Here is a 15,666-nt window from a genome sequence, read left to right as displayed (position 1 = left end):
GGCATGTAAAATGCCTTTGCACACCATTCTGGCATTTAAACGCCGAGGTGATGCACGTTCTGGGCGTTCAACGCCCATGTGAAGCGTGTTCTGGGCGTTCAACGCCCATGTGTAGCATGTTTCTGTCGTTGAACGCCAGTTTCATACTTGTTACTGGCGTTCAGCGCTAGTTTTTATCAAGGCACATTCCTGGCGTTCAAACGCCAGAATGTTGCTTGTTTCTGGCGTTCAGCGCCAGATTCATGCTCTGTTCTGGCATTGAACGCCAGCCAGATTCTCCTTACTGGCGTTGAACGCCAGTCTGTCCTTCCTCCAGGGTGCAAATTTTTTTCTGCTGTTTTTGATTCTGTCTTTAATTTTTATGATTTTTTTGTGACTCCTCATGATCATGTACCTAATAAAACACAAAATAACAATAAAATAAAAATTAGATAAATAAAATTGGGTTGCCTCCCAACAAGCGCTTCTTTAATGTCAATAGCTTGACATTGTGCTCTCATGGAGCCACAAAGGTGATCAGGTCAATGTTGTATAGTCCCAACACCAAACTTAGAGTTTGGTTGTGGCCTCCCAACACCAAACTTAGAGTTTGACTGTGGGGCTCTTCTTGACTCTGAACTGAGAGAAGCTCTTCATGCTTACTCTCCTTTATCATAGAGGGATGGCCATGTGCCTTAAACACAAGGTAGTCCCCCTTCAATTGAAGGACTAATTCACCTCTGTTGACATCTATCACAGCTCATGCTGTGGCTAGGAAAGGTCTTCCAAGGATGATGCATTCATTCTCTTCCTTCCTAGTATCTAAGATTATGAAATCAGCAGGGATGTAAAGGCCTTCAACCTTTACTAACACGTCCTCTACTATTCCATAAGCTTGTCTCAATGACTTGCCTTCCAATTGTAATGAGAACAAGGCAGGTTGTACCTCAATCATCCCCAGCTTCTCCATTACAGAGAGTGGCATAAGATTTATCCCTGACCCCAGATCACATAGAGCTTTTTCAAAGGTCATGGTGCCTATGGTACAAGGTATTAAGAACTTGCCAGGATCTTGTTTCTTTTGAGGTAAAATTTGCTGAAGCCAGGTATCTAGTTCACTAATGAGCAAGGGAGGTTCACTTTCACAAGTCTCATTACCAAACAACTTGGCATTCAGCTTCATGATAGCTCCTAAATATTGAGCAACTTGCTCTCCAGTCACATCTTCATCCTCTTCAGAGGAAGAATAGTCTTCAGAGCTCATGAATGGCAGAAGAAGATTTAATGGAATCTCTATGGTCTCTATTTGAGCCTCAGATTCCTTTGGATCCTTAATAGGAAACTCCTTCTTGCTTGAGAGACATCCTAGGAGGTCTTCCTCACTAGGATTTTCGTCCTTCTCCTCCCTTGTGCATTCGGCCATATTGATTAAATCAATGACCTTGCACTCTCCTTTTGGATTCTCTTCTGTATTGCTTGGGAGAATACTGGGAGGATTTTCAATGACTTTCTTACTCAGCTGGCCCACTTGTGCCTCCGAATTTTTAATGGAGGACCTTGTTTCACTCATGAAACTTAAAGTGGCTTTTGACAGATCAGAGACTAAGTTTGCTAAATTAGAGGTGTTTTGTTCAGAATTCTCTGTCTGTTGCTGAGAAGATGATGGAAAAGGTTTGCTATTGCTCTGCCTATTGCGTCCACCATTGTTAAAGCCCTGTTGAGGCTTTTGTTGATCCTTCCATAAGAAATTTGGATGAATTCTCCATGATGAATTATAGGTGTTTCCATAAGGTTCACCCATGTAATTTACCTCTGTTATTGCAGGGTTCTCAGGATCATAAGCTTCTTCAGAAGCTGCCTCTTTAGTACTGTTGGATGCATTTTGCCATCCATTCAGACTTTGAGAGATCATGTTGACTTGCTGAGTCAACACTTTGTTCTGAGCCAATATGGCATTCAGAGCATCAATTTCAAGAACTCCCTTCCTCTGAGGTGTCCCATTATTCACGGAATTCCTCTCAGAAGTGTACATGAATTGGTTATTTGTAACCATGTCAATGAGTTCTTGAGCTTCTGCAGGTGTTTTCTTTAGGTGAATGGATCCACCTGTAGAATGGTCCAATGACATTTTTGAAAATTCAGATAGACCATAATAGAATATGTCTAATATGGTCCATTCTGAAAACATGTCAGATGGACACCTTTTGGTCAACTGCTTGTATCTTTCCCAAGCTTTATAGAGGGATTCACCATCTTTTTGTTTGAAGGTCTGAACATCCACTCTAAGCTTGCTCAGCTTTTGAGGAGGAAAGAATTTATCCAAGAAAGCCGTGACCAGCTTATCCCATGAGTCCAGGCTATCCTTAGGTTGTGAATCCAACCATATTCTAGCTCTGTCTCTTACTACAAAAGGGAAAAGCATGAGTCTGTAGACTTCAGGATCTACTCCATTCGTCTTTACAGTCTCACAAATCTGCAAGAACTCAGTTAAAAACTGGTAAGGATCTTCAGATGGAAGTCCATAGAACTTGCAGTTTTGTTGCATTAAGGCAACTAATTGAGGCTTAAGCTCAAAATTATTGGCTCCAATGGCAGGAATGGAGATGCTTCTTCCATCAAATTTGGACGTGGGCTTGGTGAAATCACCAAGCATCCTTCTTGCATTATCATTATTGGGTTCAGCTGCCATCTCCTTCTCTTGTTCGAAATTTTCTGAAAGGTTACTTCTGGATTGTTGTAATTTAGCTTCTCTTAGTTTCCTCTTCAAAGTCCTTTCAGGTTCTGGATCTGCTTCAACAAGAGTGTCTTTTTCCTTGTTCCTGCTCATATGAAAGAGAAGAAAACAAGAAAAGAAAGAGGAATCCTCTATGTCACAGTATAGAGATTCCTTTATATTAGTAGAAAAAGAAAGGGGAGAAGAAAGAAAAGTGAAGAATCCAAACACAAGGGATAGATTGGGTTCAGATTTTTAGATGAGGAGAGGTGAAGAGAAGTGTTAGCAAATAAATAATTAAATAGAATAAGAAAAGAGAGGGAGAATTTCGAAAATAATTTTGAAAAAGAGGTTAATGATTTTCAAAAATTAAAGATAAGATAAGATTAAAATTAAAATTTAAAACAATTAGTTAATTTGAAAGAATTTTTGAAAAAGGATGAGATGTTTTCGAAGATTAGAGAGGGAAAAGTAGTTAGGTGGTTTTGAAAAAGATAAGAAACAAACAAAAAGTTAATTAATTAGTTGAAAAAGATATTAAAATCAAATTTGAAAAGATAACAAGATAAGAAGTTAGATAAGATATTTTGAAATCAAATTTTGAAAAAGATAAAATTTTTGAAAAAGATATGATAAAAGATAAAAAAAGGTGTGATAAAAAGATATGTTTGAAGAAGATTTAATTTTTAAAATTACTTAACTAACAAGTAACTACAAGATATGATTCTAGAATTTAAAGATTGAACCTTTCTTAACAAGAAAGTAACAAACTTCAAATTTTTGAATCAATCACATTAATTGTTAGCTAATTTTCGAAGATTTGATATAAAGATAAGAAAAAGATTTTGAAAATATTTTGAAAAAGATTTTTTTGAAATTTTCGAAAAATAGAAAAAAATGAAAAAGATATGATTTTTGAAAAAGATTTTGAAAAGATAAGATTTTTAAAATTGAAAATTTGACTTGACTTGTAAGAAACAACTAAAAAAAAATTTTTTGACCAAGTCAACCCAAAATTTCGAAAATTTGGAGAGAAAAAAGGAAAAGATATATTTTTATTTTTGAATTTTTAATTATGAGAGAGAAAAACACAAACATGACCCAAAACATAAAAATTTTGGATCAAAACACAAGATGCATGCAAGAACACTATGAATGTCAAGATGAACACCAAGAACACTTTGAAGATCATGATGAACATCAAGAACATAATTTTGAAAAATTTTTATGCAAAGAAAACATGCAAGACACCAAACTTAGAAATCTTTAATGCATGGACTCTAACAAACGAAAAATGCATATGAAAAAAACAAACAACACAAAACAAGAAAACATCAAGATCAAACAAGAGGACTTGTCAAGAACAACTTGAAGATCATGAAGAACACTATGAATGCATAAATTTTCGAAAAATGCAAGAAAAATTTTTAAAACATGCAATTGACACCAAACTTAAAGATTGACTCAAGACTCAAACAAGAAACACAAAATATTTTTGATTTTTATGATTTTATTAATTTTTTTTGGATTTTTATTAATTTTTTTCGAAAATAAAGTTTGGAAAAACGAAAAAGAAAAAAAATTTTGAAAAAGATTTTTGAAAAATTTTTGAAAAGAAAATTACCTAATCTGAGCAACAAGATGAACCTTCAGTTGTCCAAACTCGAACAATCCCCAGCAACGGCGCCAAAAACTTGGTGGACGAAATTGTGATTCTCAAAGTTGGTCTCTTTGTACTTGTATGAAATCAAAAATACCCCAAAGAGATCATGGTATGATGAACTGGGATCTTAATAATCCTTGGTAATGGCACCAACAACTTAGTGTTGTTGTTGGACCAAAAGAGTTACAGGCACTGTTAGAGAAGCTCACAACTCCGTTCAACTTAACCAGCAAGTGTACTGGGTCATCCAAGTAATACCTTACGTGAGTAAGGGTCGATCCCACAGAGATTGTTGGTATGAAGCAAGCTATGGTCACCTTGTAAATCTCAATTAGGCAGATTAAATGATTATGGATTTCGAAAATTAATAATAAAAAGAAAATAAAATAGGATAGAAATACTTATGTAAATTAATAGTGGGAATTTCAGATAGGCGTATGGAGATGCTGTGCTCCCCTTGAATCTCTACTTTCTTATTACATTCATCCAATCCTTCCTACTTCTTTCCATGGCAAGCTGTATGTAGGGCATCACCATCATCAATGGCTACTTTTCATCCTCTCGGGAAAATGGTCCTATGCGCTGTCATTGCATGGCTAATCGTCTGGAGGCATCACCCTTGACAATGGCTACATCCCATCCTCTCAGTGAAAATGGTCCAAATGCTCTGTCACAGCACGACTAATCATCTGTCGGTTCTCAATCAGGTTGGAATAGAATCCATTGATTCTTTTGCGTCTGTCACTAACGCCCTGCCTTCAGGAGTTTGAAGCTCGTCACAGTCATTCAATACCGGAATCTTACTCGGAATACCACAGACAAGGTTAGACTTTCCAGATTCCCGGAATCCTACTCGGAATACCATAGACAAGGTTAGACTTTCCTGATTCCCATGAATGCCGCCATCTATCTAGCTTATACCACGAAGATTCTGTTGGGGAATCTAAGAGATATGCGCCTGATAAACGAAATTTAGCATGCCGATTTAGAATTCAAAGATGAATATGATCGTGAGTATAGTCTAATCGACACTTAGATTTCGTACCAAACAATCCTACAATCTATATCCGAGAGTACTAATCTCCCGAGTCGTCCTCCCTTGGAATTGCCAAAATGTGCATCTTATTGATTAGAAAGCTTTGTTAGGGTTCTTTGAAAGTTTTAGCAAAGTAGTAGGAAACAAGCAATCAATCATTAAAAGACTTGGCTTAGGGTTGGCATTTGAATTCATATCCTTATAGTTCTTTCAATGAAGATAACAATTAGGCTTTGCCTCATTTAGTTATCCTCTAGGTATAGAGGAAAGTTAAATGAAAATAATCAACTTGAGTCACAAGTCCTAGCTTCACCTCATGGGAATCTAGCTTTAGTGCACTCCAAGTCAATTAGCAATCCCTAATTCCAAATCAACAATTGACACAACTATTCAACTTCTTCTAATGACCCAACCCTATGCCAAGTGAGAATTTTCTACTCCATAACTAGTGTTGACATTTTATCAAACATTTGATGAGCAAGAAGGAAAGTCATAGTAAAATGAGAAGAAAAGTAGAATTAAAGGTATTGCAACACAAGGAACTAACAACAAGTATCAAAGAGCAACAATGAGGATCAAAATCTCAAAGTATTGATGAAGTCCAAAACCACAAAGTTGAATTCTAGATCTAAGAGAATTTAGCAATTACAACTACTACTTGAAATTGGAGAAGAAAATCTATGACATGAACAAAGTAAAGTGAGAATTGCAATGGATCTCACCAAAGAGTGAGTGAAAATTCAGAAATTGGATGAAGAAAAACCCTAGTGAGAGCTTGAGATCTCTCTCTCCTCCTCCAAGAGTGTAACCAACTATCCCTCAAAATATCTAAAATCTAGAAAAATGAACTAAGTGTCTTTGACCCTTGCTCCTCTGGTCTTCTTAAGCTTTTCCCCGCCAAGGCATTCCCCAAAAATGGGATCTCCAACCAACTCCACGCCTAAGTCACGTGGCTTCTTAAAAAAAATCACATTCGAACATCGGCGCGCACGCGCAAGGTACGCGCGCGCGCCACAGATGCATTTTGGAATGTACGCGGAGGCGTGACGTACGCGTGCGCACCCAAGAAGATCATGGCTTAGACGCTACGCAAGCCGACTCGTGGCTCGACTCTTGGCTTCGGCTTCTAGTTGTTCTATCCACGCGGACGCGTCAAGTGCGCGCACGCGCCCATGCTGAGATTTCCAAGAATTAATTCTCTTGCTCCCTTCCTTTGCTCCCATCCTCCTTCTCTCTTCTGGTCCATCCCTGCCCTATATTCTGGAACCACTTAACACACGGGTCACGGCATCGAATGGCATCAAGAGAAGATTAGAAATGTATCTATTTTAGTGCAAAATAAGTATGTTTTCATCCATGGGGCAAAACTAGGAAAGGAATGCAAATTCTTGTATTTTCATACAGAAAGTGTGTGGAATCATTGATAAAACCCCTAAAATCAGCACAAGATGAACCCTCAAAATGGGGTTTGTTAGCGCCCGGCGGGTAGAACGGAAGTGGTTGTCAGTCACGTGCGTTCATAGGTGAGAATGATGATGAGTGTCACGGATCATCACATTCATCAAGTTGAAATGCAACCTATATCTTGGAATAAGAATAAAAGAGAATTGAATAGAAGATAATAGTAATTGTATTGAAACTTGAGGTACAGCAGAGCTCCACACCCTTAATCTATGGTGTGTAGAAACTCCACCGTTGAAAATACATAAGTGAAAGGTTCAGGCATGGCCGAATGGCCAGCCCCCATGGTCTAAAGACTAGGCATCCAGAGATGATCCTCCGATCTAAAGTGATCAAAAGATGTCCAATACAATAATAAATTATCCTATTTATACTAGACTAGTTACTAGGGTTTACATGAGTAAGTAATTGATGCATAAATCCACTTCCGGGGCCCACTTGGTGTGTGTTTGGGCTGAGCTTGATCTATCCACGAGCTGAGGCTTTTATTGGAGTTGAACGCCAGGTTATAACGTGTTTTGGGCGTTCAACTCCGGGTCGTGACGTGTTTCTGGCGTTTAACTCCAGACAGCAGCATGTACTTGGCGTTGAGCGCCACTTTACGTCGTCAATTCCTGAATAAAGTATGGAGTATTATATATTGCTGGAAAGCTCTGGATGTCTACTTTCCAACGCCGTTGAGAGCGCGCCATTTAAAGTTCTGTAGCTTCAGAAAATCCATTTTGAATGCAGGGAGGTCAGATTCCAACAGCATCGGCAGTCCTTTTGTCAGTCTTTTTCAGAGTTTTGCTCAAGTCCCTCAATTTCAGCCAGAAATTACCTGAAATCACAGAAAAACATACAAACTCATAGTAAAGTCCAGAAATGTGAATTTAACATAAAAACTAATGAAAATATCCCTAAAAGTAGCTTGAACTTACTAAAAACTACCTAAAAACAATGCCAAAAAGCGTATAAATTATCCGCTCATCAAGAAACCCAAACTGATCGCATCACTTCACAATCCAAAGAATTGGCTCCAGAAGTTGATTGCAACGAGTACATAATGATGAGGAAGAAAAATGTCGCTGAAAACATAGATATTGAGTTGGCACAGCATCATGAAGGCAAAGCCACACTAGGAGCCTCAACTTTTCAGAAATCCGCACCTTCCAAAGCCAAAGCGAATTGATATTCCTATCCCAATTCAACTTATTATGAATTAACCATGAGTATCCTTGTTTAGCAGAGTAAAGAAAGTGCTCTCAACTCCAACCCAAATCACGACCAGATGCTGAAATATGGACTAAACTAAGAATGTCTTCCCTTAAGTCTCCAGAAATAAAAGAGCAAATCCTCTCTAAATGCCAAACTCCATCTCGGTAAACATCTTCAATAGTCAAAGTAGCCTCACAAATATCAAGAAATTCAACTCTCGCTCCTATTGGCTTAGAGTGCAACCAAGAGTCAAACCAGAAATTCTTAGAAAAAGCCCCCACTTCCCAGACAAACCCTTCCTTTAAAATAGAAGTTATGTGCACAATAAACTTCTATATATATGATTAAAAACCCATTACTTTAACCACAAATAGGTTTCTTTTCCGGAGGTCTTTTTGAAGCATAATTTTGACCCATATCTTCTCTTGATTCATCAAAATTTGCCAAACTAGTTTTCCTAACAAAAAAAATTGAGCAACCGTGACTTCCGCAAGGCAAGACCTCCAAACTTTTTTGGAGCCGTCAAAACTCTTCAAGATGCTAAATGAATACCACAGTTATTATGACTACCACTTCAAATAAAACTTCTAGTAATCATATCAATGTTAGAGTACACACCTGATGAAAAAAAGACTTACTTGCATCCTATAAATAGGTATAGAAGATAAAACTGATTTAGCAAGGCAAATCCGACCAGCTTTATTAAGGAATCTACCTTTTCAAGATGCTAGCCTATTAGTAAGCTTATCTACAACATCATTAAAATCAGCTTTAGTAACTCTGTCATACTTAAGGGGGACACCAAGATATTTTTCCAGAGAATTAGCAAAGCAGATAGAAAAAATACTAGTGAAGAGATCCTTGCGTTGTTTAGAAACATTCATAGAATAGATAGTATGAGATTTGTCAAAATTCACCTTCATACCATATGCACTCTACAAAAAGTAGCCATAGTATTTTTTCGATTGAAAATTTCAAACAAAATTTATTCCGTCTGAATGACTTTTTGATTTTGGATAAATTTGAGACAAATTTTAAACAACTTTTAGTGGAGGCATCGGAAGAAGGTATTCTGTCCTAAATTTGTCTAAATTTTGTCCTAAATTTTGGCGCCAAATTATTTTTGGATGGCGCCAAAATTTTCATACAAATTAGCAACAAATTTTGGATAAAAAACTATAATTCGTTTGTATTCCATCTGAACATGCACAATAACTTCAGACAGATTTGAGACACATTTTTAAAAATGTTAATTCTATCCCAAATTTATCTATAATTAGTCTTAAATGCTTTTACTATAGCTAACCCTTTGAAGTAACCAAATTTTTTTTCGACAAATTTGGGACAAAAATAACATTATTTGTAAATTTCGTATGAAAGTGCATCCGTTTTCAAATTGATTTCAAACGTTTATTGAAAAATTTTAATATTTAGTAAAAAAATATTGTTTATATTTTAAATTTGCCTATGAATTATCCTAAATATTTTTACTATTCTAAAATATATTTTTTTCTAAAATAACCTTAATTATATATAACTTAAAAAAAATATACTTTTTTTTTCTAAAACTCAATTCCAAAACCCATTGATTAAAATATAAAATAATTATCGTATTGATTAATTTCTCATTTATTATTTTACATATTTTAAAAATTTGGATCAATTAGTACATTAGTGCTTATTTATATACCTGTCTTTTATAGCAACTAAATTTTTTTGCCATTACAAAATTAGTTTACCGAAATATATTATTTGTTGAAATTCATCACACATGAAATATTTACTAATAGACGCTACTTTACAGTTTACATATTCCGGATATTGTAACTTAAGGCACATTAAACACATATCGTAAATACTCAATCTCCTAAATATAATTTAACAAATATTAAACGTATCTCTAGTGCACCTAAAATATGGTACAACTACGAAGTTGTGCATAAATCAAATATTTAGTATCCGGGATATGGGCATAATGAATTTTATGCCACGGTACCTTTATAACAATTGAAGAAACGCTTAATTATAAACAATTATAAATGATTATAATTAAAAATGATTATATATATATATATATATATATATATATATATATATATATCTTATGTTTGTTTAAATAATTACAAATATTTTTTTGAAATATATTTTAAATTTTTTTTAGCAAACATTAATATCAACTTTGATTTTGTTATATTTATCTTTTAAAATTATTATATAATGAATATTCAAAAATACAACTTAATTTCAATAATTTAAAATTAAAATTAAATTTAATTTTATTAAATATTTAATTTTTAGATACTAATGTTTTATAATTTATCTTTTAAGTATCAATATTTTAATCTTATCTTTTTTTAATTTGTTGGTAAAAATTAGATATAATTTAATTTAAAATTTTAATATATGTAATTATTTTAAAGCAAACCACCTCTTATTCTTAAAAATAAATTAAAGAGATTATTTGTATTTAAAAGAAATAATGGGCTCGAAATAAGACTTTTTCAGTCTATTATTTATCAATTTTTTTAAACATGCCTATGGAGAACAAAGATGAAAGTAGTCCTATATGGTTTTTAATATTTTTACACCTTTTTTTAATCATTTGCAATTTACATTTTAAAAATATTAAAAATGAAAGAGCTCAGAGTCTCAGACGGCACTTGAGTTCATCCAGTAGGATGAGGATCATAAGGTGAATTGAAGGACCCTATCCAACACAGAGTCGAGAATACATCACTGCCCCAACAAACTTTGCACTACCCGGGAGCGCCAAAAATCTAAATTTTATTCAAAATTGTCCTTTTGGTTTCAGTTTTTGATCTCCTTCTCACAAACTGCTCTCCCCTCACAGAGAGCCCTTTTGGTTTCAGTTTACAGAGAGCCCTCACCCGATCACTCCCACTGCTCTGCAACTTTTAGGTCGCACTCGACCTCGCAACTCAGGCGACCACCACCCTCTCTCGTGCTTTGTGCTCACAGGTTACAGAGCCTTAACTCGCTCACACTACTCTGCCTCTGCCTTTGGCTGCCTCCGACCCTATGGTCTCAGACCTTGCACCCGACCTTGCACCTCAGGCAACCTCCACCCTCGTAGTTCGCGCTCATAGGTCACAACTTTCACGCCCACTCATCTCTGCCTCCTGCATGTGGCCCCCTCTCCGGTCTCGGACCTCGCACCCCTGCCAACCTCCGACCCTTGCCACTTTGCGCCTTTGTGGGTCCTTTGCCAAGTCTCAATTTTTTGTATGCAGTGATGTGATTCTTGTTTGTTTCTTTGTCAATTTGCTTGTTAATGATGGTTCTCTTTGTCAGATTATGGCTTGGAGGTTTATCAATGGTCCTTTGGTCTTTCTAAGTATAAGATTAGAGGCTTATTAAGAAGTTAGGGTTTGTTCTTACTTGGTCTGTGATAGGAAATATTGGGAATGATTGGTGAATTTGAAAAAAATTTTTATGCATTGGTTACTTTCTGCATTGTTAACTAAAAATGCATTTGGTACAATTGCATTACAGTGATTCTCCTTTTTCATTTTTGTTGCCCTTTTGATTGTATCCTTTGTATGGTGTTTTGAACAGAGTTGTTTTCTTGTTTCTTCACCTGCTGCAAATACTGAATCCGTCCCCACCTCAAAGCTGACAGCTTGGTCTGTGCAAATTTTCAAGTTTTCTAATTTTTTTCTCTTCATATATTTATTAAGTTTTCAATCTTCTAAAATGTTTATTGCTTCCATTTCGCAGGTGCTACTTGGTGATTCATTCTTCCGTGAGAGGGAGTATTATAGAGCTATTGTAAGAGACGCTTTCCTATATATATCTTTCTCCATATTTTGTGTGGTTAAATGTTGGAAGTTGAAACCATTGCTTGTTGCTTGCTTTTATTCAAAGCATTTTAGAAATGGAGGAAAGTTGTGAACTCATAATCTATTATGTTGATGAACAGCATAGCTACAAGCAAGCTTTGCAGCACAAGATGGTCCCCAAACAGAATGTGCAACTGTGCCGTATTTCAATACCATCAAACAGGTCGCCGTCTCCGAATTCTTGCAATGCATCAGGAATCAACGAGAATGAGGTGAGGCAGAGTGCAATGCATCATTTATGAATCATCATATTATTTTCTAATTATTTTCTAGACCTTATATACCTTATTAGTGTCCAAAAATTGGTTTAAATTGGACCTTGTATACTTTATTAGCTTATTCCTCTAGTGGCATAATATGTATATGGTGAAAGAATTTTTTCTATGTGATATTTTGTTCGTGGATCTAGATGGGTGGTTTTGAAAGGGTGTATAAAAAGAAAAGATTTATCAATGTGGTTTATGTATTGTCTATAGGCCTCAAGTAGCAGAAGAAAAGATTTAATTAAAGTGAAACTGGAGGTTGAGGTTCTTTTTTTATTGGAGGTATTTTTATGAGATAATCTTTGAGCATGAAATGAAGGAACTGCAGTTCTTTGTCGCAAAAATGCAAGTTATTTATAGATCAGATTGTCTTCTTGGAACATGTTGTTTTGGAGCTGAATAGGAGGAAATATATGTGGTGATTACTATGGAGGTGTTGATTGGTCATATACTGATGTATAAGCATCAGTGGCATTTGGAACGAATGGAGAGGAGGGTGATTTGCAAGAGTTAAGGAGACTATAAAAAAGAGTTAGGTGTTTTTTTATATTTCATATATGGTAGTTCAGTAGATTCTGCATTATTTGTTTTATGATTGTAGTCTTAGCATCTTGTTTTGATCTTTTTATTGATGATTATCTGAAAACTTTGTTTTTATGTTTCTGGTACTTTGTTTTGTGACTCACTCCCTTGTTGGAATTGTTGAGAGTTTGTAGTGATCACAAAAAAAACTTATCATTCCTAATAAACTACAAATTTTAGACATTCGTGAAATTTGTTACGTGAAGTTCCTTTTTCTAAATTAGTTTTTTTTGTAGTATATGTATGCATATAGTTTTACTCATTAATGCTCATATGTACATATATTAGCACTAAAGCACAGTAGCACTTTATTTTACATCCTAATTGATTGTTTTGGCAACTAAGTATTATTTTACATTGTTATTATTTTAATTATTTCAATGATGTATATGTTATTGAAAATTAAATGCAACATGTGTTACTAATCTTATAAATTTTTATGTTGTTTTAGATGTCAGGTTCTAAAAAAAATGAAAAAACACTTGTCCATTAAAGGAGCAAAAAATGATCAATAAAGAGTAAGAGGATAAGTTGAATGATGCTGAGCACAAGTTAAAAGATCAAGGACATCAACTAAAAGTTCAACAAAAAAAAAAAAAGATTGGTTCTATTGAAAAGACACTTTATACTTTATGTAAAAAGTTGAATCTTTCACTTCCTTCAACTATGTTTGTTTCTGCGCAAGATGAGCTTGGGACAAGTTTTAATAATAATATAAATGATTGATGTCTAGAGTATATGTTTTTTTCTTATTTAGATTAAGGAATTTTTAGGTGAATTAATTAGTACATTTTAATTTATTTGTGATTTGTGATCTTTTTAAAGGTTTTCTTTGTTTTTGTTTAATTATTTTTTCTTATTTTAGTTTGATTACATTTATAGACAAAAGTATTTTAATAATAAATATTTTTTTAACTCTTTTATGGTAATTAACTTTTTCATGACTTTATTATGTGTTTATAATTTTGATGATGTAATATGAAAAAAAATGATTATGATGGTCTTAATATAGAAAGTAGATCGAATACAATTTATTTTCTAAAATATTTATATATTAAATAAAAAATTATTTTGTATAAAAATTGTTTGAAATATTATATTAAATTTGTAGAATATTTGTGCGAAAATAATTTTTTGTTTTGTATGGGATTTGTTTCAAATACGTAAATTCTTTTAAATTAAATTTGTTTGAAATTTAATTGAAAAGAAATATTTGATTTGTCAAAAATTTGTTTGAAAATTTTTTTTATATTTGACTAAATTTGTTAGAAATTTGTCTGAAATAAAGTATATTTGTTGTTTGAAATTTGTCTAAAATGAAATATTTTTATGTTTGAAATTTGTCTGAAATACATTGTTTTTACGTTGGATAATCTGTCTAAAATTTGTCTAAAATACATCATAATAGTTAGATAAATGCATATTCGAAATCTATCATAAAATCATCTGAAAAAAAATTTGGATGAAATTTCAGATAAAATGTAAATTAGCAACAAGGATTTTTGGGACAAAAAAAATTCGTCTCAATTTTGTTCGAAAGAAAAATTGTCTCTAATTTGTTCGAAATTTATTTCAATTTTGTCTCAAAATTTGTCCGAAAAAGTCCTATTTCTTTTCCTCGCTTTATAAAAAAGATAAGGTCGTCCGCAAAAAGAGGTCAGAGATTACAGGACCTCCCCTAGACACAGTCACTGGTTTTCATCTACGAACCTCCACTTGCCTAGAAATGAAGTAACTTAACCTCTCTATACAATAAGAAATAAATAAGGAGACATAGGGTCTCCTTGTCTCAAACCCCTCTTTGGCTGAAAACCATCCAACCGGTTACCATTCCACATTAGAGAAAGGGAGGAAGACCGTACACATTTCATAATAAGAGAAATAATAGTATCTGGAAAGCCAAACATTAGGAGACATTACTCAAAAAAATCCCAGTTCACCCTGTCATAAACCTTTTTTAGGTCAATTTTAAAAGCAAGAGCACTCTTTTTTTATTTGGTTTTCTTCATTAAATGAAGAACTTTCTGAGCTATAGTGATATTGTCTGGGGCACCCCTTCCTAGAATAAAAGCTCCCTGCAGAGTACCCATGATATCTTGCAGAAAAGGTTGTAACCTCTCTATAACCTCCTTAGTTATAATCTTGTAGATGACATTACAGAGGCTGATAGGACGAAACTCTTTCATGCGAGACGGGTTATCAACTTTAGGAATCAGCATCACTAAAGTGTCAAACAGAGTACTATCCAGATTAAACCAGCAAAAACCTTCTTAACAAGCTCCCAAACCTCTGTACCAACCACTTTTCAATATCCTTTGAAGAAAAAAGCGTGAAAACCATCGACACCTGGGGCTTTAAAAGAGTTCATGCCCATAACCACCTTCCTAACCTCTTTTTTAGAAACATATCTCTTATAAGACTTTCAATAGCTTCACGAGATGAAATAGGTAATTCCTGATCCCTCATCACATCAATGTCTACCTGTTCCACATAAAAAAATAAAATCCAACTGCACCGTCTTCGAGCTCCTGCGGATCAGTACTCCATCTCCCATCCTCCAAGAACAACCCTTATACCTTGTTACGCTTCCTCTGCATAATGGTTTGCATACGAAAGAACTTAGTACCCATTATCGACAAAAAGCTCGTTACCATCGTGTGTGCTTATCACGCCATTCTCAATCGGAAAACTCTGAAGAGAATTAGACCTTAATCTCTCTAATTTGCTTCTGAATGGCATTTTAAAAGTCACAGCACCTTACGAATAAACCTTTGCCCGTGCTAAACCAGTTCCTTGCTTGCCACCCGTCACACCTTGAAAAGAGGTAAAACCTGACGAAAAGCACAAGTGACGCAGAAGCGTGGAATGGAAAAGCACAAGTGACGTGGAAGCATGGACGACGCGAACGCGTG

The 15,666-nt window shown here is 34.7% G+C and overlaps 1 protein-coding gene across 4 annotated transcripts; it reads left to right on the top strand.

Moving 5' to 3' along the window:
* The first annotated feature begins 10,645 nt into the window (after window positions 1–10,645).
* Window positions 10,646–13,486, top strand: LOC112790847 (uncharacterized). 4 transcript variants are annotated; one of them, XR_003196943.3, is made up of 5 exons: window positions 10,646–11,263; window positions 11,626–11,693; window positions 11,788–11,838; window positions 11,990–12,121; window positions 13,206–13,486. XR_003196943.3 is itself a non-coding variant. In XM_025833437.3 (5 exons), the coding sequence occupies exons 1-5, from the start codon at window positions 11,089–11,091 to the stop codon at window positions 13,267–13,269; spliced, it is 519 nt and encodes a 172-aa protein (XP_025689222.1). In that variant the 5' UTR covers window positions 10,654–11,088; the 3' UTR covers window positions 13,270–13,486. The 4 variants fall into 4 exon arrangements, 2 of the variants coding, with proteins under 2 accessions (XP_025689222.1, XP_025689223.1); XR_011880078.1 differs by lacking the exon at window positions 13,206–13,486 and adding an exon at window positions 12,386–12,937; XM_025833437.3 differs by having other exon boundaries at window positions 10,654–11,292.
* Window positions 13,487–15,666: the final 2,180 nt, after the last annotated feature.

Source organism: Arachis hypogaea, chromosome 3, assembly GCF_003086295.3.
Source record: "Arachis hypogaea cultivar Tifrunner chromosome 3, arahy.Tifrunner.gnm2.J5K5, whole genome shotgun sequence".
NCBI classification, from domain to species: Eukaryota; Viridiplantae; Streptophyta; class Magnoliopsida; order Fabales; family Fabaceae; genus Arachis; species Arachis hypogaea.
This window is presented reverse-complemented; position numbering and strand designations above follow the sequence as displayed.

Coding starts and splice junctions, on each gene's coding strand:
- LOC112790847 (XM_025833437.3), top strand. CDS start 11,089: ATGGTCTCAGACCTTGCACCCGACCTTGCACCTCAGGCAACCTCCACC. Junction 11,293..11,625: donor TTGCCAAGTCTCAATTTTTT/GTATGCAGTGAT, acceptor TGTTTTGAACAG/AGTTGTTTTCTTGTTTCTTC. Junction 12,122..13,205: donor CAGGAATCAACGAGAATGAG/GTGAGGCAGAGT, acceptor ATGTTGTTTTAG/ATGTCAGGTTCTAAAAAAAA.